At 46.4% G+C, this 21,442-nt stretch overlaps 2 protein-coding genes across 4 annotated transcripts in view; both read left to right on the top strand.

Moving 5' to 3' along the window:
- Nucleotides 1-21,442, top strand: part of ARHGAP39 (Rho GTPase activating protein 39) — a 109,868-nt gene that overhangs the window by 7,422 nt on the left and 81,004 nt on the right. Inside the window, exon 1 of one of the 3 annotated variants that reach the window (XM_042923919.1) lies at nt 1,168-1,296. The exons of the other annotated variants lie outside the window; for them this stretch is intronic. The gene's annotated coding sequence lies outside the window, so the exon portion shown is untranslated. Of the gene's footprint in view, nt 1-1,167; nt 1,297-21,442 lie in introns of those variants that run through there. 3 annotated transcript variants of the gene reach the window in all.
- LOC122210978 (glycine-rich cell wall structural protein 1.8-like) lies at nt 3,897-5,990 on the top strand. Its single transcript, XM_042924037.1, has 2 exons — nt 3,897-5,028; nt 5,059-5,990. The coding sequence occupies exons 1-2, from the start codon at nt 4,536-4,538 to the stop codon at nt 5,487-5,489; spliced, it is 924 nt and encodes a 307-aa protein (XP_042779971.1). The 5' UTR covers nt 3,897-4,535; the 3' UTR covers nt 5,490-5,990.

Below are 21,442 nucleotides of genomic sequence, written 5' to 3'. Positions count from 1 at the left end.
AGGGTGCTGGGGCTCAGACCTGAAAGCCCTCATCTGGCTCCTGGTATTGAAGCTGATTTTCCTTTTTGAATGTACTCTTATGTCCATCCTGCTTCCTCTCTTTGTCTTTCTTTCACATAACTTTTATTACAGTGTATTATTAATAATTGTTGTAGTTTATTATTATGGTTATTAATCTCGTGTCATTTATGAGTTAAACTTTATCATAGGTACGTATGTATAGGACAAAACTTTGTATATTTAGAGTTGGTTTTTACCTGGGGTTTCAGGCATCCACTGGGGGCCTGGAACATATCCCCGTGGATGTGGGGGACTGCTGTAATACTCACAGTGCTACAGTATGTGTCAACTCCTTCAGTCCTCATAGCAGTCCACTGAGGCCCCCTTCATTACCCCCATTTTACAGATGACAAAACTGGATCCCCTCCTTCCAGTCAGGAGGCTGGGCAGGAGGATCTCTCTTGGGCTTTTCTTGTGACCCTAGAGTCTCCAGCACTAATCAGAGGGGCTGATACTTCCTTCATGGGTTGAGATTTACAGTAATATTGTCCCTAAGACACTGCTGGTGGTTTCCTATTATAGTCCCTCCAACCATTCCCTGGGATTTTTGTGATGGCCAGTATGTTCTTCAGAGCAGTTGGCATTGTGATGAAGCACCTGCAGCCCACGTTTCCCCAGTCCACAGTTCTCACGTTACTTGTGCATCGCTTTGCATATGTTACCAATAAAGGGGAAGCAGCTTCTGAACTGTATTGTTTTTCTATTTAATTGTGGTGTTGGCCATTATATTCTGTATTCACAATTCAGCTGTGCTATTAGGGTTCCTATTTCTTCCAACTCTGGGAAGTCCAAGAAGCAGCCTCTGTTCCCAAAAGCTGGGAGGGAATAACACTGTGGGTCCCAGCCCAGAGACCTTCATTGTAGGGATGTGTGGAGACCACAGGTGGCTGTCTAGGAATAGCGTCGGCCTTCCTGCCTGTGGCCACTGGGGCCCAGGATGGGCATTGCTCAGGGGTAGAGCCCTTCTCCATTGGTTTGTTAAGACTTGATGTCTGCTTCTCTGTCTTCCAGGCCCACCCATGTTTATCCTGCTCCTGGTCTCTCCTGTCACCTGCTATGTGCCAGCCACTTGTCAGTCAGGTGACCCGAGATGGAGACAGACCAGACCCCTGGTGGGGGACACATGGGAATGGATTGTGATACCCTCATGTGGACAGCAGTGGTAGACGCATCTATGGGATCTTGGGAAGAGCCCTGTGGTGGCTGTTAGCCTACCCTAGAATGAACAAAGTTTAGGTAGGCTTTTTGGAGGAAAGGGTATCTCATCTAAAAAGGAGGGGTATCTGTGACTGAGTCTTCAAGGGTGTTAGCCAGGCACAGGAACAGTGCCCCTGGTGGAAAGGGCAGCACCAGCAGGAAAGGGCAGGAAACAGCAGGTGTGTAGAAAGCTTCTAGTAGCACTCTGTGGCCAAGGCAGGGTGGGCAGGGCAGGAGGTCAGCAATTGGGGGCATGTTTGCAAAGCTGAGAGCTTGGAGGGTGCCTCCTGGAGGGGCAGCCCCCTCATCTAGACCCGCCTGCTGTAGTCAGAATGCAATTAAGTTCAGTGAGGAGTGTCGCAAGAATCTTTTTTAGCCTTAGCTATAGCCATTCACTTCCTTTCCAGAAGACATCAGAACTTACATAAAGGTATTATCTGCCTTGATCCACTGTAATGTATTTTACATGATAAAATCGCGTGTGAGGGTGGGACTACATGCCTGTTGGTGACAGTGCACAGCTGTCTGCGGAATGCTGTGGGGCAGGGGCTTCATCAGTGCCCCTCTGAGCCTGTGTGGTGGCCCTTATGGGGGCCTCATTTCATGTCACCCATGTAGTCCCTAAAGAATGCCAGCGTTAGGAATTTACAAACTGGAGTTGGCATTTACTCAGGACATGGAGGACCTTGATGGGCATTTGGAGAAGCTTGGCTGCCCCAGGGCTTCGTAAAGCTCTGTGCTTCCTCCCGAGCATGAAGCCTGTCCTGGTCAGGGTCCCTGTGCGGGAGGAGGGAGCACCACCGGCAGCACTGTTGGCGTTGGAGGCGGGTGGTCATTCCTTTCTCTTCATCCACTGAGTGTCAGGCAGTGCTGCTGGTTGCTGGTAATGCAGGGGTGAGGCCCCTGCCTCCTGGAGCTCAGAGGCCAGTGCAGGAAACAGACATACACTTGCCCGATTGTGGTGCCCTGCCCTGAAAGATGGGGGTGAGACTGTGAGAGCAAATCTAGGGCACCCTTTTCAGATGATGGGTCAGGGAAAACGCCTCTGGGTATGAGATTGAGTCTGAGGCCACAGTATGGATGCAGAGTGGGGAGGAGAATCAGCCATGTGGCACCCCTGGGGCAGCAGGGCCCTGTGGACTGGGAGCCTGGAGCAGGGGAAGAGATGGGGCAAGGCAGGCAGCCAACCAGATCGTACCAACTACAGGAGCTGCCAAAAGGCTGACCTGAACAGCTGATCTTTTTGAAGCATCACCCGGGCTGTCATATCAGAATGAATTAAGATGAAAGTACAGAAGTAGGTTCACGTGAGTGAACTTGGGATAGAGGCTAAGAGGTGGGCAGAGGTGTCCCATTGGTGGGGTTTGATGGGTTACATGTGGAGGGTGACAGGAGGGAGTGTGGCCACTGGTCTTGACGCTGCTGTCCTGCTTCTCAGTGTCTGGTAGCACACATCAGAGTTGCATTCCTTTTTATGGCTGAATAATAGTCCGTTGTCTGAGTGCCACATTTTGTTTTTCTATCTTTTAAAAAAAATGTTTGATCATTTATTTATTTTGAGAGAGAGAGAACGCACGTGTGTGCTTGCTCGGGAGGGGCAGAGAGAGAGAGAGAGAGAGAGAGAGAGAGAGAATCCCAACCAGGCTCCACACTGTCAGCCTGACCTGGGGCTCTGGCTCATGAACCCAAACATGAGATCATGACCTGAGCTGAAACCAAGAGTCAGATGCTTAACAGACTGAGCCACCCATGTGTCCCCACATTTTGTTTTTCCATCTATCTGTTATGGACATTTGAGTTGTTTTCACTTTTTGGCTATTGTGACTAATGCTGCTGTTTGTATACATTTGTGAATAAATGTGCATGTTCCAGAACCAGTGTTTGGACATATGTTTTCATTTCTTGTGGGTATTTGCCTAGGACTAGAATTGCTACATCTTATAGTAGCTAAAGGGCTATGTTTGAGGAAATGCCCAAGTGGATGCATCAGTTTACCTTCTTGCCACCAGTGTATAAAGGTTCCATTTTTTTCACATGTTCTCCAACACTTGTGACTGTGTGTCTTTTTCATTATAGCTGTCCTAATGGGTGTGAAGTACTATCTCATTATGGTTTTGATTTGCATTTCCCTGGTGGCTAGTGATGTTCAGTATCTTTTCGTGTGCTTATTGCCCATTTATATGTCAGCTTTGGAGAAGAGTCTGTTCAGATCCTTTGCTCATTCTTTAATTGGGTTATTTATCTTTTTGTTAGTGTGCTGTAAGTGTTCCGTGTATATTCTAGATACAAGCCCTTGATCAGATACGTGATTTGCAAGTGTATTTTCCCATTCTGTGGTTGTCTTTTCCCTTTCTTAATGGTATCGTTAGCACAGAAGTTTTAAATTTAACTTTTGATGAATTCCAATTTATTTTTTCTTTTGTTGCTTGTATTTTGGTGTTGTAGCTAAGAAACCGATACCTAATCCAAAGTGATGAAGATTTACTCTTACGCTGTATTCTAAGAGTTTTATAGTTAATTTTTGTGTAAGGTGTAAGGTAAGTGTCCAGCTTTGTTCTTTTGCATGTGGACATCCAGTTGTCCCAGCACCATTTGTTGAAAAGACAGTTCATTCTTTCTCTATTGAGTCATCTTGACACCCTTGTTAGAAATATCTGTGTGTAAATTGGAGGGTTAAATTTTTCAACTCTCAATTCTGTTCCATCGGTCTGTATGTCTGTACTTAAGCCAGTACCACCCTGTCTTTCTTGATTACTGAAGTTTTACAAGTTTTGAAGCCAGAAAGTGTGTCTTCCACTTGATCTTCCTTTTCAAGATTTTTTTTTTCCTGAGTCCTTTGAATTTCCATATGAATGTCATGTTCAGCCTGTCAATTTCTGCAAAAAAGTAAGCTCAATTTTTACAAGGGTCTGTAGAGTCTGTAGATCAATTTGGAGTGTTTTGCCGTTTTAACAATGTTAAGATAAACATTTCATGAACATGGGATAGCTTACCTGTAGGGATTCTTTAATTTCTTTAAGGGTGGACGGTGGGGAGCAGTGAGTGATCCAGGTGGACAGTGGGGAGCAGTGGGTGATCTAGGTGGACAGTGGAGAGCAGTGGGTGATCTAGGTGGCCAGTGGGGGACAGTGGGTGATCCAGGTGGACAGTGGGGAACAGTGGGTGGTCCAGGTGGACGGTAGGGAGCGAGGGATGATTCAGGTAGATGGTAGGGAGTAGGGGATGATGCAGGTGGACGGTGGAGAGCAGTTGGTGATCTAGGTGGCCAGTGGGGGACCATGGGTGATCTAGGTGGACAGTGGAGAGCAGTGGGTGATCTAGGTGGACAGTGGGGGACCATGGGTGATCTAGGTGGACAGTGGAGAGCAGTGGGTGATCTAGGTGGACAGTGGAGAGCAGTGGGTGATCTAGGTGGACAGTGGGGGACCATGGGTGATCTAGGTGGACAGTGGAGAGCAGTGGGTGATCCAGGTGGACAGTGGGGAACAGTGGGTGATCCAGGTGGGCAGTGGAGAGCAGTGGGTGATCCAGGTGGACAGTGGAGAGCAGTGGGTGATCTAGGTGGACAGTGGAGAGCAGTGGGTGATCCAGGTGGACAGTGGGGGACCATGGGTGATCTAGGTGGACAGTGGAGAGCAGTGGGTGATCTAGGTGGACAGTGGGGGACCATGGGTGATCTAGGTGGACAGTGGAGAGCAGTGGGTGATCTAGGTGGACAGTGGGGGACCATGGGTGATCTAGGTGGACAGTGGAGAGCAGTGGGTGATCTAGGTGGACAGTGGGGGACCATGGGTGATCTAGGTGGACAGTGGAGAGCAGTGGGTGATCTAGGTGGACAGTGGAGAGCAGTGGGTGATCTAGGTGGACAGTGGAGAGCAGTGGGTGATCCAGGTGGACAGTGGGGAACAGTGGGTGGTCCAGGTGGACAGTGGGGAGAAGGAGGTGATCCAGGTGGACAGTGGAGAGCAGTGGGTGATCCAGGTGGACAGTGGAGAGCAGTGGGTGATCCAGGTGGACAGTGGGGAACAGTGGGTGATCCAGGTGGGCAGTGGAGAGCATGGGCTGACCCAAGTGGTCACTGGGGAGGAGGAGTGGTTTTCAGTACCCGGGGCTGCAAGGTTAAAGAAGCAAGGATGAGAACTGCCACTGGATTCAACATCAAGGTCCTTGGTGACTTGGAAGAGAAGATTCTGAGGTGTGTGTGTGGTGGGGAGCCAAACGTGTTGATGTAGACTTAGGGAAAAAATGAAAAGAAATTGGAGGTAGTGAGTACAGGCACCTTTTTTCAAGGATTTTTGCTGCCAAGGGGTAACAGAAAACCTTCTGTTTTTGCAGGAAATTACACCCAATTTATGTGCTGATGGGGCTAACCCGTTAGATAGGAAGAAATGATGTAGAGGAGACACTTGCTGGAGTGTGTCAGGTTTGCTGCACACGTTTGGGGGGTGGTTGGCAAGAGGGCCGAGAGGTGTGGTGGTCCATGGTGGCCTTGGGAGTCCTCTTCCGAAACTTTTCTTAGGGGAGTAGGAAGCAGGCTCTCTGTGGAGAATGAGGGTGGGAGACTTGCTGTTTGGAGCTTTGGGAGGGGAGTAGGTGAGCCCAGGGCTCAGCCCCAGCCCCCGCCTCCCCAGATCTCAGGGGGTGGGACTCATAATCCTCTAATCACCTGGTTGGTCCTCTTGGCAACCAGCGCCCCCTTGCATGGGGTCCAAAAGTCACCTTTGTTAGTAATAAGACACCCATCTCACCTTTATAGCTCTGAAGCAGTTTTTTAGGAATTGTGGATGAAGACCAAATATATATTTCTTGTAAATCGTTGTATTGTAGCAACTTCATTGAATAGACACTTTGGAAAACTCTCTGTGGCTGCTGTGGGAAGGTAGAGTATGCACGTGGATGTGTGAGCATGTGTGTGAGCATGTGTGTGAGTGTGTGGCCGTATGTGTGAGCATGTGGCCGTATGTGAGCATATGTGTATGAGCATGTGTGTGAGTGTGTGAGCAAGTGTGAGTGTGTAAGCATGCGTGTGAGTGTGTGAACACGTGTGTATGTCTGTGCATATGCATCTGTGTGCATGAAGGGGGCTGTGGTGGTTCAGGAGTGCCTGTGTTTGAACTGGGTGCATTCTTTTTTTTTTTGAGAGAGAGAGAGAGAAGAGAGAGAACACGTGTGCAGGGGAGGGGCCGAGAGAGTTCAGGGGATCCAAGCAGGCTCCACACTGACAGTAGAGAGCCCAACACCAGGCTCAAACTCACAAAACATGAGGTCATGACCTGAGCCAAAATCAAAAGTCGGACATTTACCTGACGAGCCACCCAGGTGCCCCTGAACTGGGTGCATTCTGAAGGCGGAGTTGGGAGGGCTCCCTGAAGCCTAGCTGGACTGGGATGTCTGGAAACGGGGGGGACTGACGATCACCCTGCGGGACCCCTTGAGGCCTTTGCGAGGAAGAGCAATGTTCCTCAGGTAGGAGTGGGACTTGGCAAGTGGGAAGCATAATTGAGGAGCAGTTAGTGAGATGTTTTTATTGGAACAGAGTGGAAATAGGAAATGATTCTGGGCCAAGAGGGTAAGACAGGCACACTCTCGAGTTGTGCTGTCCAGGAACACAACGGCCACTAGCCGTGAATGGCTATTGAGTGCTGAAGAGTGGCCTGTGAGACTGAATGTTAAACCTTTTTTAATCTTCATTTAAATTCAAATAGCCATAATGGCCAGTAGCAACCGTTTTGCGTGGCAAGTTCTGGAAGATTTTTTTTTTATTTTAAAATTATTAGTTTTTAAAGTTTATTTTTGTATGTTTTTATTATTTTTAAGTTTATGTATTTGTGTATTTATTTATTTGGGCGGGGGGCAGGGGAAGAGAGAGGGAGAGAGAGAGGATCCCAAGCAGGCTCCACATTGTCAGTGCAGAGCCCAGCATGGGGTTCGAACTCATGAACTGCAAGATCATAACCTGAGCGGAAACCAAGAGTCAGATGCTTAACCCACTGAGCCATCCAGGCGCCATCCCCAGAAGATGTTAGTGTAAGGAGTGTCCTTTATTTTGGGGGCACCATTTGAGGTGATGTTGGCTGGCCTTTTGGGAGATTCTTCGGTGTGGCAGTGGAGGTGAGATGGATTGGGGGAGGGAAGGCTGAAAGCAAGTGAGTCTTCTGTATTTACGCAGAGAGAGGGGATTCTGTCCCGAGTGTGTGTGTGAGGCCGTGAGACGTGGGAAGAGGTGACTGGTGGCAAATGTTGAGAACCGCGGACCGGATAGGCAGTGGTGGGGACATGATGCTGGGGGAGGGGCAAGGGAGCATCACACACCCTTGAGCCAGGGGGCAGACCAGTATGCTGTCACAAACTGAAGCAGGTATGCAGCGCAGTGCAAGCGCGTGCTGTGGTTGGGAAAGAGATCTGAGGAGGAGAGTTCCATTGGGAGCACCATTCAGGGCAGGTTCCCCCAGCATTTGGGAGAGACGTGGTCAGGGCAGAGACGCTGGACTTAGCTACAGAGAGATTATAGTGGAAACTGGGAAAAGAACCAGCAGTTGAAAGGATAGGGTGTAGAGGGAAAAAAGAGCCTTGATTGACGGAGGGCGGGGTTGCGGGGGGGGGGGGGGGGGGGTGGAGTGCTGGAGGGAGTTCCCGCAGTTGGAGGGGCGTGGACAAGCAGATGTGCGTGGGGCAGCTAGGGAAGGTGGGGGAGAGAAGCAGGCTGGCTCAGTGCTTGGGAAACCTCCAGGGAGGGAGTATGGTCGTGAGGTGTAGCTGTCAACATGGGGAGCACTGAAACCAGAGAATGACCCAAAGCCAGAGGATTCCTTGGAAGATTGTTTGGAATTCTCTTGTCTCTTGGTTTAGACCCCATGAAATATTCTACAAGATGTCTTACATTTTTAGACTCTTGAACTTTGAACTTGACTTGGTGATAACTCTTGTGTCTCCATACTTAGACTATTCTAGGGCTAGTGGTGACTGAAAATGGAGCATTCAGGGGCGCCTGGATGTCTTAGATGGTTACGCACCAGACTCTTGGGTTTGGCTCAGGTCATGATCTCATGGTTTGTGGGTTCAAGCCCCACATCAGGCTCTGTGCTGACAGGGTGGAGCCTGCTCAGGATCCTCCCTCCCCCTCCCTCTCTCTGCTTTCTCTCTCTCACAAAATAAATAAGTAAACTTAAAAAATTTTTTCACAAAGGGGGCATTTACTAGCCTGAAGGACATTTTGTTGTGATTGAGGTAAGACTCAGTGGAAATACAATACAAAGTTGAACCATGTGAAATTGCAATTTTTGTAAGTTAGAAAAACTGTTAAAAAACAGCAATTTTATATATGATTTTATCTACTGTATAACGAGAGCACTCTTCAGATGTGCAGCTTTGAAGCACATGTAGGGAGTTAATCTGGTGGTTTTCCTCCAGCCTTCACTGTGTTAATCTACTTATGTTCATTATACTGTAACTGTCGGCGTTGGCATATTGCTAGTTATCTAGACATCTGCCTTCTGGCTGTAATTATTATATCACATACTTTTGTCTCCTTTCCTTTACAAATTTATAAATTTGACCCTTGGGCAACCTGGGTGTGAACTACATGGGTCCACTTACATGCAGGTTTTTTGGATATAGTATGATACTGTAAGTGTGTTTTCTCTTCCTTAAGATTTTCTTTTTTTTCTTTCTTATGATTTTAATACATTTTCTCTAGCTTACTTTATTACAAGAGTATGGAGTATACATATAACATACAACATATGTGATAACCAGCTGTTTATGTTACTGGTAAATCTTCCGGTCAATAGTCAGAAGTTACATGCAGATTTTCAAGTGTGTGGAGGTTGGCACCCCTGACTCCACACTGTTCAAGAGTCAGCTGTATTAATTACAGTCCATGTTGCGTTCCCTGAGAAACTGACTTTGGGATGGAGATTTGCAGGAAGTTTACTGGGGAGTGCTTTTGAGATCCAACACCTGTGGGGAGAGGAAATTGCATGGGATTAGATAGATTGAACCTTCTACTTCATAAATCTAGTATACCTCTCCATAAGTTCAGATCCATTTAAATTTCTTTCATCAGTACTTTGTAGTCCTCTGTGTATCTTTTGCCAAATTTATCCCTAATATTTATTAAATATTAAAATTTATCAATAATACTAAGCATTAATATGTTTTTTAATATGTGCAATCATTTTGTCTATGAATAATGGTAGTTTTATTTCTTATTTCCAATCTGAGGATCTTTTATTTCTTTTTCTTGCCTATTGCACTGCCTAGGACGTCCAGTAAAATGTCATACAGAAGTGCTGAGAGTAGATGTCCTTTTCTTGTTACTGATCATAGGGGGAAAGCATTCAGCCTTTCACTATCGTGTGTGTGTGTGTGTGTGTGTGTGTGTGTGTGTGTGTGTAGATTTTGTATATATACCCTTTATCAGGTTGAGGAAGTTTCCTTCTGTTATTGCTTTGCTTTGAGGTTTTATTAAAAATGAGTGGTGGATTTTGTTAAATGCTTTTTCGGCCTCTAGTGTGATGATCATGTGTTTTTTTCTTTTTTAGTCTGTTAATGTGGTTAATTACACTTATTAATTTTTGAATGTTATACCAACCTTACAGTCCTGAGATAAACCCCACTTGGGTGTGATTCAGTATCCTTTAAAGCTGAATTCAGTTTGTTAAACTTTTTAAAAATTGAGGGATTTTTAAAAATCTATGGTCCTGAGGGCTTTTGGTCTATGGGTTTGTGTGTGTGTGTGTGTGTGTGTGTGTGTGTGTGTGTGTGTAATATCTTTGGTTTTGATATCAGTATAATATTGGCTTCATAAAATGAGTTGAGAAATGCTTCTAGAAAGTAGAAGTAGTGGAGGAATTTGTACAGAAATGTTTTTTCTTGATTGTTTGGTAGATTTCACCACTAATACCATCTTGGCCTGGAGGTTTCTTTGTAGGAAGGTTTTTACTATAAATTCTGTTTCTTAAATTTTTGTTTAAAATGTTTATATTTGAGACAGAGAGAGACAGAGCATGAGCAGGGGAGGGGCAGAGAGAGATGGAGACCCAGAATCTGAAGCAGGCTCCAGGCTCTGAGCTGTCAGCACAGAGCCCGATGTGGGGCTCGAACTCACAAATCTCGAGATCATGACCTGAGCCGAAGTCCGACACCCAACCAGCTGAACCACCCAGGCGCCCCTATAAATTGTTTCTTTAATAGATACATTGGCTATTCAAGTTATCTACCTTTATGAGTGATCTTTGGTATTTTGTGGTGTTCCAGGAATTTATCCTTCCTTTTCATCTAATTTGTCAACTCTAATAGTATAAAGTTGCTAATAATATTCCATTATTATCCTTTTAATATCTGTAGGATCTGTAGTAATGTCCCTTTTTTTAATTCCTGGTATTTTTGTTACTTTGTGTCCCCTTTCTCTCTCTTTCTCTTTCTTTCTCTCATCAATTTTCCTAGAGGTTTATCCACTTCATGGATTTTTTCAGAAATCCCTGGCTTTGGGATTAATAGATTTCCTCTATTTTTCTATTTTTTTTTGTCTCATTAACTTCTGCTCTTTATTTTCTTCTGTTTACTTTGATATTTTGCACACCTTTTGATATTTTGTTCTTTTTTTTTATTACAAAATTTTTTTTTATGTTTATTCATTTTTGAAAGACAGAGAGAGAGCACAAGCAGGGGTGGGGTGGAGAGAGAGGGGACACAGAATCTGAAGCAGGCTCCAGGCTGTGAGCTGTCAGCACCAGAGCCTGACACGGGGCTCGAACTCACGAACTGCGAGATCATGACCTGAGCCAAAGTTGGGTGCTCAACCATCTGAGCCACCCAGGTGCCCCTATTTTGTTCTTTTTTCTGGTGTTTAATGTAGAAGCTGAGATAATGATTTTAGTACTTTTTTTTCCCCCTACTTCAGACAGTCCCCAACTTATGATGGTTTGACCTATGATCTTTCAGCTTTACAGTGGTGTGAAAGTGATACCTATTCAGTAGAAACTGTTTTTCAAATCTTGAATTTTGATCTTTTCCTGGCCTCACAATATGTAGTACAGTACTCGTGATGCTGAGTAGTGGCAGTGAGCCACAGCCAACCACACAATCAGAAGGGTATAGATCAATACACTGACAACCATTCTGTTTTTCACTTTCAGTGCATATTCAATCAATTAAATGAGATATTCAACACTTTATTATAAAATAGGCTTTGTGTTAGATGGTTTTGCCTAACTATAGGCTTATATAAGCGTTCTGAGCACAATTTAGCTTAGGCTAGGCTAAGCTATGATGTTCAGTAGGTTAGGTGTATTAAATGTGTTTGTCACAACATTTTCAACTTATGATGGGCTTATGGGAACATAACCACATTGTTTGTTGAAGATCCAAATTAAGTATTTAATGCTGTGCATTTTCTTGTAAGCACTGCTTTAGCTGCATACAGCAAATTTTTATTTTTTTTTGCATTCTCATTTTCCTTCAATTTAATATACTAATTTCCTATGTCCTTTCTTCTTGGCCCATGTGTTATGTAGAAGTATGTTATTTAAGTGGATATGTGGAAATATTCCACCTATCTTTGTGTTATTGATTTCTAATATAATTATGTTGTATTTAGAGAACATAGTTGGTATTATTTCATACCAAGTGTAAGTGTAAGTGGATTGATAAGGTAAGTGGGTTAATATGACTCATATGTGCACTTAGACCAAATTTTTGAGTTTGTCTCTTACTCTTTCAGGTCTGTACTTCTTTTTTGCTCATGTGTTTTGAAGCTCTGTCATGATGCATACACAATGAGGATTGTCATGCGTTCTTTTTTTTTTTTTTTAATGTTTATTTATTTTTGAGAGAGACAGACTGCAAGTGGAGGGGCAGAGAGAGAGGGAGACACAGAATCCAAAGCAGGCTCCAGGCTCCGAGTTGTCAGCACAGAACCGGATGTGGGGCTTGAAGTCACAAACTGTGAGATCATGACCTGAGCCGAAGTGGGAGGTTTAACCGACTGAGCCACCCAGGCGCCCCAGGGTTGTTATGCATTCTTAATGAATTGACCCTCTTTGTTCCTGGTAGTATTTCTCTTCTGGAAATCTGCTTTATGTGATAATATATAGGCTTTCAGCTTTCTTTTTAAATTTTTGCTATTTTTTTTTTAATGTTTATTTATTTTTGAGGGAGAGACAGAGCACAGGCTGGGAAGGGGCAGAGAGAGAAGGAGACACAGAATCTGAAGCAGGTCCAGGCTCCGAGCTGTCAGCACAGAGCCCGATGCAGGGCCCAAACCCATGAACCACAAAACCATGACTGGAGCTGAAGTTGGATGCTTAACTGACTGAGCCACCCAGGAGCCCCTTGGCTTCCAGCTTTCTTATGATTGGTGTTTGCATAGTGTGTCTTTTTTTTTTTTTTTTTACTTTTACACTATCTGTATCATTGCACTTACAATGGCCTCCTTTAATAGCATGTCTTGCTTTTTTTCATATAGTCTGGTAATCCTTTGCCTTCTAATTGGAGTTTTAAGACCATTTGCACTAATGTAATTATCAGTATGGTTTGCTTTCTGTTTGTCCCATTTTTTTTTTTTTTAAGTTTATTTATTATTTATTTATTTTGAGAGAGAGAGAGAAAGAAGGGGAGGGACAGAGAGAGAGAATCCCAAGCAGGCTCCGCACTATCAGCACAGAGCCCAACACAGGGCTCAAACCTACGAACCATGAGATGATAACCTGAGCCAAAACCAAGAGCTGAATGCTTAACTGACTGAGCCACCCAGGCGCCACCCCCACCCCCCAATCTGGTTTTCTTTCCTTCTTTTCCTTTATTCTTTCATATCAGCTACACAGGTTTTGTATACGCTTGTTGCCATTGTTGGCTTATTTGTTATGCCTAACTGTTACAGTTTTTTTCCTCTTTCTGTTCAGGGGGAGTTCAATGATGCTAGGCTGCTTGATAACCTGTTTGTTTTCTCTGTGCTGCTTCTGCTCTCTTCAAGTTCACTGCCTTTCCTCCTCACAGAGTTGAAGGTGCGGTCATTTGCTTCCAGTGACTCTTCTTGGCTCAGTGAATTGCATGCTTGGGACCGTGTCCTTGCCCCCATGGTCTCGAAATGGCTCAAGACAGAAGTGGGGGGACGGCAGGGCTCACCCCTTTGTTTCCCTTTCCTAGCAGCCACTGTCCTATGCTGCCTGTTGCCTAGCATCTGACAAGAGTGCTTTCAGACATCTGGTGTACGTCTCGTTGCTGCAGCAGGAGGACAAGGCCAGTCCGGCCGTGACTCTGGCTCCACTGAACACAAGGCCGTCCCTTAGATTTTTTAGGTTGCTTTTCTGCACACGAGGTCTTTGCAGATTAAGTGCAGATGTGGAGGTTAAGTGTCCATGTTTTTAGAGTCTCTAATGATCAGTATTGGTGATGTCACCCTGTGGGGATTTTGCATGTTGGGAGAACACAGCGTGGGGGGCTGTGCTTCCTTAGGGATGGAGGCTCTTTTTCCCCGTTTCGGCAACTTTTACCGCACAGTTAGGCGGCAGGCCTGGTGCTGTGTGTTTGTAAGTTACTATTTCTCGTTTCTGTAGTTTCCTATTAGTACTTCAGCCTTAATTTCTATTTTGTTTATCAGTGATTTTTGATTCTGGCTGCACATGAAAACCACCTTAAGGACTTTAAAAAATGTACTGGACTTTGCCACCAGCTACGCTTAAAAATGAATTTTTTTGAAGTTCACAGGTGATTTTAAATATGCAGCCAGGATTGCGAATTGTTCTTTAATGTACATATTGTACATTTATTTTCCAGTCCACGTTGGCCATTCACTAACTGCCCCTCCTGGGTAGTCTTTATTATTGTTGAGTGAGACTTGTTCCAGCTTTTAGTATAAAAAAGCTTTTTAAACAGGCAGTAATTGAATTTGTCTCATGTTTTCCTTGCTTGGCATTGTTTCCCTCCAGCCTGTTTTCTTTCCAAAATGAATCCTTTGGTAGTTTTTACACTGAGGGTCTGTGAGTGCCAAAATCTGATACGACTTTGGTATTTCTTGGTAGATTGTCTCCAGTTATAACAAATCACCCCACAACTTAAGGGCCTATAACAATCGTGTATTGTCACCTGGGGCTGGGCCATCTTCCTTGTACCTGGAGCTGGGCTGGAGAGGCCGCAGGTGCTGGCCATCCCCTGTGGCTCTCCAGCATGGCATGGCACCTCGGTGGCTGGGCGTCTTACTCGGCAGCCAAAGCCCGTGTCTCAAGAGTGTGTGGTGGAACCGTGGTGCCTTTTGCAGCCTGCCTCAGTGGTCTCTTCTTCCTCGTCCCATACACTAGGACACGGTTGGTAAGGCCAGCTGTGGTCAAGGGCTGGTGTCCAGGAACCCTCCAGCATGTTTCAGACCACAAGTCTTTCTTTTCTCTGTGGTAGCTTGTAGGGTATTTGGTTCTTCGCAGTAGTGAGGCTAGCGGTGGATTTGTGCGTGTTTATCCTGCTTTGCTTTGGAAAACTACCAGCCAGCACTGCTTTGGCTGCATCTTCTCTTGGAGTCCCCCTGGGTATGTGGCAGCTGCCTGTGTGTCCTCTCTGGAGGGCACAGAGCTTCCCTCTGGTTTTTGTGTATTCTGCATGAATTTCACTAATGTCCTCTGGTTCATTTAAGTTTTCATAGTCTTCGAGGTGTCATTCTTTCCCCTCATCCACTGAAGTTCCTAACCTGGCAAATTTAAAGTTGTTTCCGTGTTGCTATTTTGTTTTATGTGGAATGCCTCCCTCCATTCTCACATACTGAGTGCGCAGACAGCTGCAGGCTAGCGGGTGGGCGACTGTGGGCTGCGGAGAGGCAACATGCTAGGTCCAGGGGGAACAGTGAGCAGGGAGCTCATGTGCATGGTGGCACTGGGCAGGGGGTGGGGGGAGCATCCCTGGGGGTCCGTAACAGTGAAAGTGAGGACAGGTGATAGTGTTTGGCACACTGCCACCTTCAGCATGGTGACTATGAAATTTAACATATGGACACACTGCTTCCCTTCCCTACCATACGGATGCATAATTTTCACATTTTTAGAAGGATCAGCACAAAGGCTTCCAAACTGTTCCCTGTCAAGAGGGAAACAGATGAACACTGCCATCCTGGCCAGGGGTGCTGGGGTGTTCTGGGCACGCCTGGTCCTGGGAATGTGCATCTGCAGTGGCTGTGACTCCTGGGAAGCCAGGACGTGTATTTCCTGGGAGGACTCTCTAAAGAAGTGCCGCCGTGCCCTGATCATGTGCCACTGTTGTGTGTAGGAGGAACAGCATGGGTAAAGGTCCTGAGGTCTACTGTGCCTGGGGACTCTTGCAGTGCAGACACAGAGACAGAGGCAGTGAAGAGTGTGCCCACTGAGGAGAGTTTCCAGCCCGGGTCCCTAACCCTGGACCGACCTTTCTCATGCCTGAACGGAAGTGGTGTCCCTCAGCTTCCAGGGCGGCTGCCCCCCCATGTGCATTCTGCTGTGCTGTTTTCTGGTTGCAGGACACGGGCATCTGCAGTGTGGGGCGGCTGCAGTCTGATGCTGAGCAGAGTGACGGCTGGCTGGAGTTTGCCTCTGCTTCGTTGTTGGAGAAGCGGGGCTACAGTGGACCCTTCGTGGAGGAGGCTTAGAGGACATACTGTACCCAGGGCCTGTTTTGGTTCTCTGGGCGAGGTGTGGCAGCCTATGACAGGGGAACCGCGAGGGACAGAGTCCGATGACACTGAGTTGAGTTGTGAGGAGAGTCTAGGTTATCTCAGATTTGGCCTGGGTGCAGAGAGGGGCAGGTGTAGGGTGCAGCTGCTGGCAGACGGCTGAGCAGGCAGGTGGTGCTCAGAGAAAAACCAGGTCTCAGATGGGGCGTGCTTGGCACAGTTGACCCCTTCTCGGGCTCCTTGTAGGGAGAGAAGGCCTCAGATACTGGCGCTGAGTGATACGGAGCCCCAAAATGTGTGGTGAAAGTGGGGGGAGGCTGCCGAGAGCCAGCATTCACCCTATAATGTTTTAACTGCTTTATTAAGGTATAGTTTACATAACACAGAATTCACCTGTTTTAAGAATACAATTCACTGGTTTTAGTACGTTTACAGAGTTGTGCAGCCATCACCATATCCAATTTTAAAGCATCTGCACGACCCCAAAGAGATACTGGGAACTCATTTCAGTTGGCCTTTGTTCCCACCACCAGCCAGGTAGCAACTCACCTGCTCTCTGTCTCTGCAGACTTCATTTGTTCTGGACATCTGGTATAGGTGGAATCACAATACACATATCTTAGTGTGTGACTTTATTTTTTTTAAGAAAGGAAGGATAATGCTTTTAAATGTTTATTTTGAGAGAGAGCACACACAAGTGCAAGTTGGGGGAGGGGCAGAGAGAGGGAGACAGAATCCTAAGCAGGCTCCCCACTGACAGCGCAGAGCCCCACGCCGGGCGTTATCCCACGAACCTCGAGACCATGACCTGAGCCGAGACCGAGAGTCTGACGCTTAACCGACTGAGCCACCCAGGTGCCCCGTGCGTGACTTTCTTGCTGATGGGTTACTTTTACTGCCTGAGCATCCTGCTGTGTGCATATCCACGCTCTGGTTGTCCGTTCTCTGTGTTTTTCAGGCTTTGGCTCTTAGGGGTTGTGCTGCCGTCAATGCCCCCACACAGGGCTTCATATGAACGCCTGTTTTCATTTCTCTTGGGTAGAGTCCTCGGACTGCAATTGCTAGGTTGTTTGGTAAATTTATGTTTTAACTTTTTAAGAAACTGCCAAATTGTTTTCTAAGGAGGCTATATTGCTTTGCATGCCTACCAGCTATGAACGGGAGCCCGCATTTCTCCACATCCTCAACACTTGTCTTTGTTCATCTTCTCGGTAGTGCCCATCCTCGTGGGTGTGAAGTGGCATCTCACTGTGGTTTTCATTTGCATTTCCCCGATGACAGTGATGACGAGCATCTTTCCATTTGCTTTCTGGCCATCCGTGTATCTTCTTTGAAGAAATGTCTGTTTGCATTCTCTGCCTGATTTAAGAAAAAAAATTTTAATGTTTATTTTTAATTTTTTTTGAGAGAGAGAGAGACAGAGCACGACCAGGGTAGGGGCAGAGAGAGAGGAGACACAAGATCTGAAGCAGGCTCCGGGCTCACAGCTGTCAGCACAGAGCCTGACGCGGGGCTCGAACCCATGAACTGTGAGATCATGACCTGAGCTGAAGTCAGTCGCTTAAACCGACTGAGCCACCCAGGCATGTGCCCCTCTTTTTTTTTTTAATTTTTAAATTTTTTGGTAATCTTTATTTATTTTTGAGAGAGAGAGAGAGACTGCGAGTGGGGGAGGAACACAGAGAGAGGGAGACACAGAGTCGGAAGCAGGCTCCTGGCTCCACGCTGTCAGTACGGAGCCCAATGTGGGGCTTGAACTCACGAACTGTGAGATCATGACCTGAGCTGAATTCGGATGCTTAACCGACTCAGCCTCCCAGGTGCCCCTGCCTGATTTTTAATTGGGTTGTTTTCTTCTTGTTATTGAGTTTTTTCCCTACATTGTGGCTACAGGTTCTTTACCAGATATATGATTTGCAGATTTTTTTTTTCTGTCTGTGGCTCGTCTTTTCATTGTCTTAATGATGTCACTTGAAGCACAGTTTTGAATTTTGACAAAGTCTCTTCCACCAATTTTCTCTTCTGTCACGTGTGCTTTAAGCATCCTGTCTAAGAGGTCTTGGGCCTTCAGCAGTATTAGTGCCAGTCATTGGCTTGGAAGTCATGGCACCCACAGAGTGGTGGGGACACAGTTCAGGTTTTTGGGATCACAGGAAGTGAGGAGGTGGAGACCGCACGGTGACCAGAACAAAGGGCAAGGGTCTCCGAGTTGCGATTGTTAATATGGGGAAATTAGGGCCTGACTGAAATCTGAAGGGGAGAGGGAGAGCACGTAGTAGAAACCAGGAATGAGAACGCAAAGCTTCCCTAGGAGGAGGGAGTGCTCCCTAGATTTCTGTTGCTGCTGTGACGAGTTACCACAGATTTGGCAGCTTGAGACGGCACTGCACTGGTGGTGCTGAAGGAGTTCAGTCCCTGTAGGGTTGGGCGTGTGTGTGAACGTGCTGAGGGACCCAGGGCTGGTACTGTGATTTGTAACTAAAGAAGTTTTGGTCTCCATGAGGTTCTGACTCACAGCCCCTAAAACCCACCTGAGCAATAAGAGAAGTGGAAGCATCTTTTGTTTCATTTTGGTCTTTTGTCCTCAGAGCCATCAAGGTGAAGTGGGTGTCTCGCATTAAGGAGGTGACTTTTGGAGAGCCCCTAAAGATGGTGGTCAGGGAACCATCCATGGGATTAGGAAGTTGGAACTTTCATCCCCACCCCCTGACCTCAGGGGGGTGGGGAGCGGCCGGAGATGGAGTGCAGTGGCCGGTGGCCCGTGACTTCATTGGTCATGCCTACTAATGATGCCTCATTAAAACACCAAAGGACAGGTTTTGGAGAGCTTCTGAGTTGGTGAGCCAGGATGCATCTGTGTGCTGGGAGGGTGGCACACCGCAGACCATGGGGACAGAAACTCCTTTGTTTGGGACCTTGCTTTATGGATCTCTTATTAATCTGGCTGTTGATTCATACCCTTTCATATCCTTTGTAGTAAACTGGTAATCTAGTGAGTAAACTCATTTCCTGTGTTCTGTGAGCTACTCTAGCAAATTAATGGGACCTGAGAAGGGGGGTGTGGGAATCTCCGGTTTACAGCCGGTTGGTCAGAAGCGCCAGCGACAACCTGGACTTGTAACTGACATCTGAAGTGGGGGCAGTCTTGTGGGACGGAGCCCTTAATCTGGGGGAGCTGAAGCTGACTCCAGGTTGATGGAGTCAGAATCGAGTCACATTTGTGGGGCACACTGGTCAGTGTCTGCAAGGATTGGAGAGCTGCTTGGCTGTGTGGAAGACACACACACATACTGGAGAGGGCAAGGGTGTTGGGTGGCCACAGGCATCACAGTGACACGTGGGGGCCTGTGCCCATGCCCCTCCAGGTCGCAGACCGCAGCTGTGGCCGGTGGTATCCTCGGGCCTCTGCTCCCCTGCGCACCCTGGGCACACCCAGCTCCCTGCCTTGGGGGACACTGTTGGGTCCCCATACAGACAGCAGGAGCTTGGTTCTTGGGTTCACTTCCTAAATAACCCCTCCCAAGCCTGCTTTTGGAGGAGCAAACAAAGGACATGTTTGAGGGGAAGTTGAGTGATGTGGGGTTGGGCACTGATGGGAAGGCAGCAGTGAGGTCAGGCAATGTGCCCATGTGTGCATGGCAGATGTCAGTAGGGACAGCTGGCTGTGCCTGTGCTGCAGGTAGAGGGGCCAAATGGGTGTCTGCACAGGCCGGGGTTTGCTCCTGTGAGCGCCAGGCAAGCCTGGAGGCCACATGGTGTTTCCTCCTGGAAGGGGTTTCTTGCTGGAAGGTGCTTTTGATGTGCTCATTGGCACCTCTCTTGTTTCTGCTGCCTGGAGGGCCCGGGAACTGGTGCTCACAGGTTGGCCCCAGGAACTGAAAGCGACATGACCTTTCTACCTGTGACCCTGTGGCCAGAGACCTCTCAGGTACCACATCCCAGGTCACCTCTGTGAGGGCTGGTGCCCAAGGAGACCCCAAAGACAAATGACCCCAACCTAGAAGTCTCTTGAGATGCCCACACTAATGGGGAACCAGCTTCTGAGCTGGTGAAGAAGGGGGTCTCCAAAACCACATATGTGGGCACAATTTGTTTTATCGCGCTTTGACTTTTTACACTTTGCAGATATTATATTTTTTATAAATTGAAAGTTTATAGCGACCTTGCATCAAGCAGATCTATCAGTATCATTTTTCCATAGCATTTGCTCACTTCATGTCTCTGGTCCCATTTTGTTAATACTCGCAGTATTGGAAACTTCTCCGTTATTATACTTGTTACAATGATCTGTGATCAGTGATTACAACTCACTGAAATCTCAGATTGTGGTTAGCATTTTTTTAGCAATGAAGTATTTTTTAAAATATGTTTAATGTGTATTTATTTTTGAGAGAGAGAGAGGTGGAGAGAGAGAGAGCAAGAGTGGGGGAGGGGCAGGGAGAGGGCGTCAGAGGATCTGAAGCAGACTCTGCACTGACAGCACAGAGCCCGACGCGGGGCTTGAACTCACAAACCATGAGATCGTGACCTGAGCTGAGGTTGGATGCTCAACTGGCTGAGCCACCCAGGTTCCCCAGCAATGAGGTATTTTTTTAAATTAAGATCTGTGTAGTGTTTCTTTAGGCGTAATACTGTTGCACACTTAATAGATGACAGTGTAGTGTAAATATGTTTATATGTGCAGGGAAACAAAACAATTCATTTGACTCACTTCATTGCAATAGTCACTTTGTTGTGGTTGGTGGTCAGTAATAACCCTCAGTATCTCCGAGGCTTGCCTGGTTAATATGTTATTAAAAGAATTGTGTCTTGCGTTTTTGTACTTACTAGCGTGAATACAAAGATTACTGAGATTTAAAAAATGGAGTTAAATGTGAATTTTACTTTCGTAAATAAGAAAGAACTAGAGTAATGCCAATATAGATGAAAAATGATGTCAGCACACCATCTGTCCTATGCGCCAAAGCCTGATGAGGTAAAAACCAGAACAAAACAGTGGGAGATGCTAAAATTGACAACAGTGAAATGGAAAGTTTGGCTAAATTAAAAAAAAAAAAATTTTAGAGAGAGAGAGAGAGAGAGTGCATGCACACAAGTGCTAGCAAGCGGGGGAGGGGCAGAGGGAGAGAGAATCTTAAGCAGGCTCCGTGCTCAGTGGGGAGCCTGACATGGGGTTCAGTCCCACCACCCTGGGATCATGACCTGAGCTGAAATCAAGAGTTGGATGCTCAACCCACTGAGCCACCCAGATGCCCCTTGGCTACATTTTTAACAATATTTTGTGGAATGTTTATCTGCCTCAGTGGATACTATCAAGAAAACGCTGTTCTTTCTTGCAATACTTCAGCACTTTTTTTTGTTGTTAAATCTGTATTGAAATGTTGTTTTGTAATTTTGCCCTGAAAACTGCCTTCTTTGAATCACATTGTGTATGAACTGAGCAGGGTCAGAGGCAGAAAAGCAAGCAAGGGGCAGCTTATTCGAACTTGTCTGAGTTTAGCAAATCCTTGGTATCAGGGAACCTCAAATAGGGCATAGATTTCTTGAATCTTCCTT

Source organism: Panthera leo, chromosome F2, assembly GCF_018350215.1.
Source record: "Panthera leo isolate Ple1 chromosome F2, P.leo_Ple1_pat1.1, whole genome shotgun sequence".
In the NCBI taxonomy this organism is placed as follows: Eukaryota; Metazoa; Chordata; class Mammalia; order Carnivora; family Felidae; genus Panthera; species Panthera leo.
This window is presented reverse-complemented; position numbering and strand designations above follow the sequence as displayed.

What these genes read in the sequence shown, in the direction of transcription:
- LOC122210978 (XM_042924037.1), top strand. Translation starts at nt 4,536, where the DNA reads ATGGGTGATCTAGGTGGACAGTGGAGAGCAGTGGGTGATCTAGGTGGA. An exon ending in GAGAGCAGTGGGTGATCTAG is followed by an intron (nt 5,029 to 5,058) that starts GTGGACAGTGGG and finishes TGGGTGATCTAG; the next exon opens with GTGGACAGTGGAGAGCAGTG.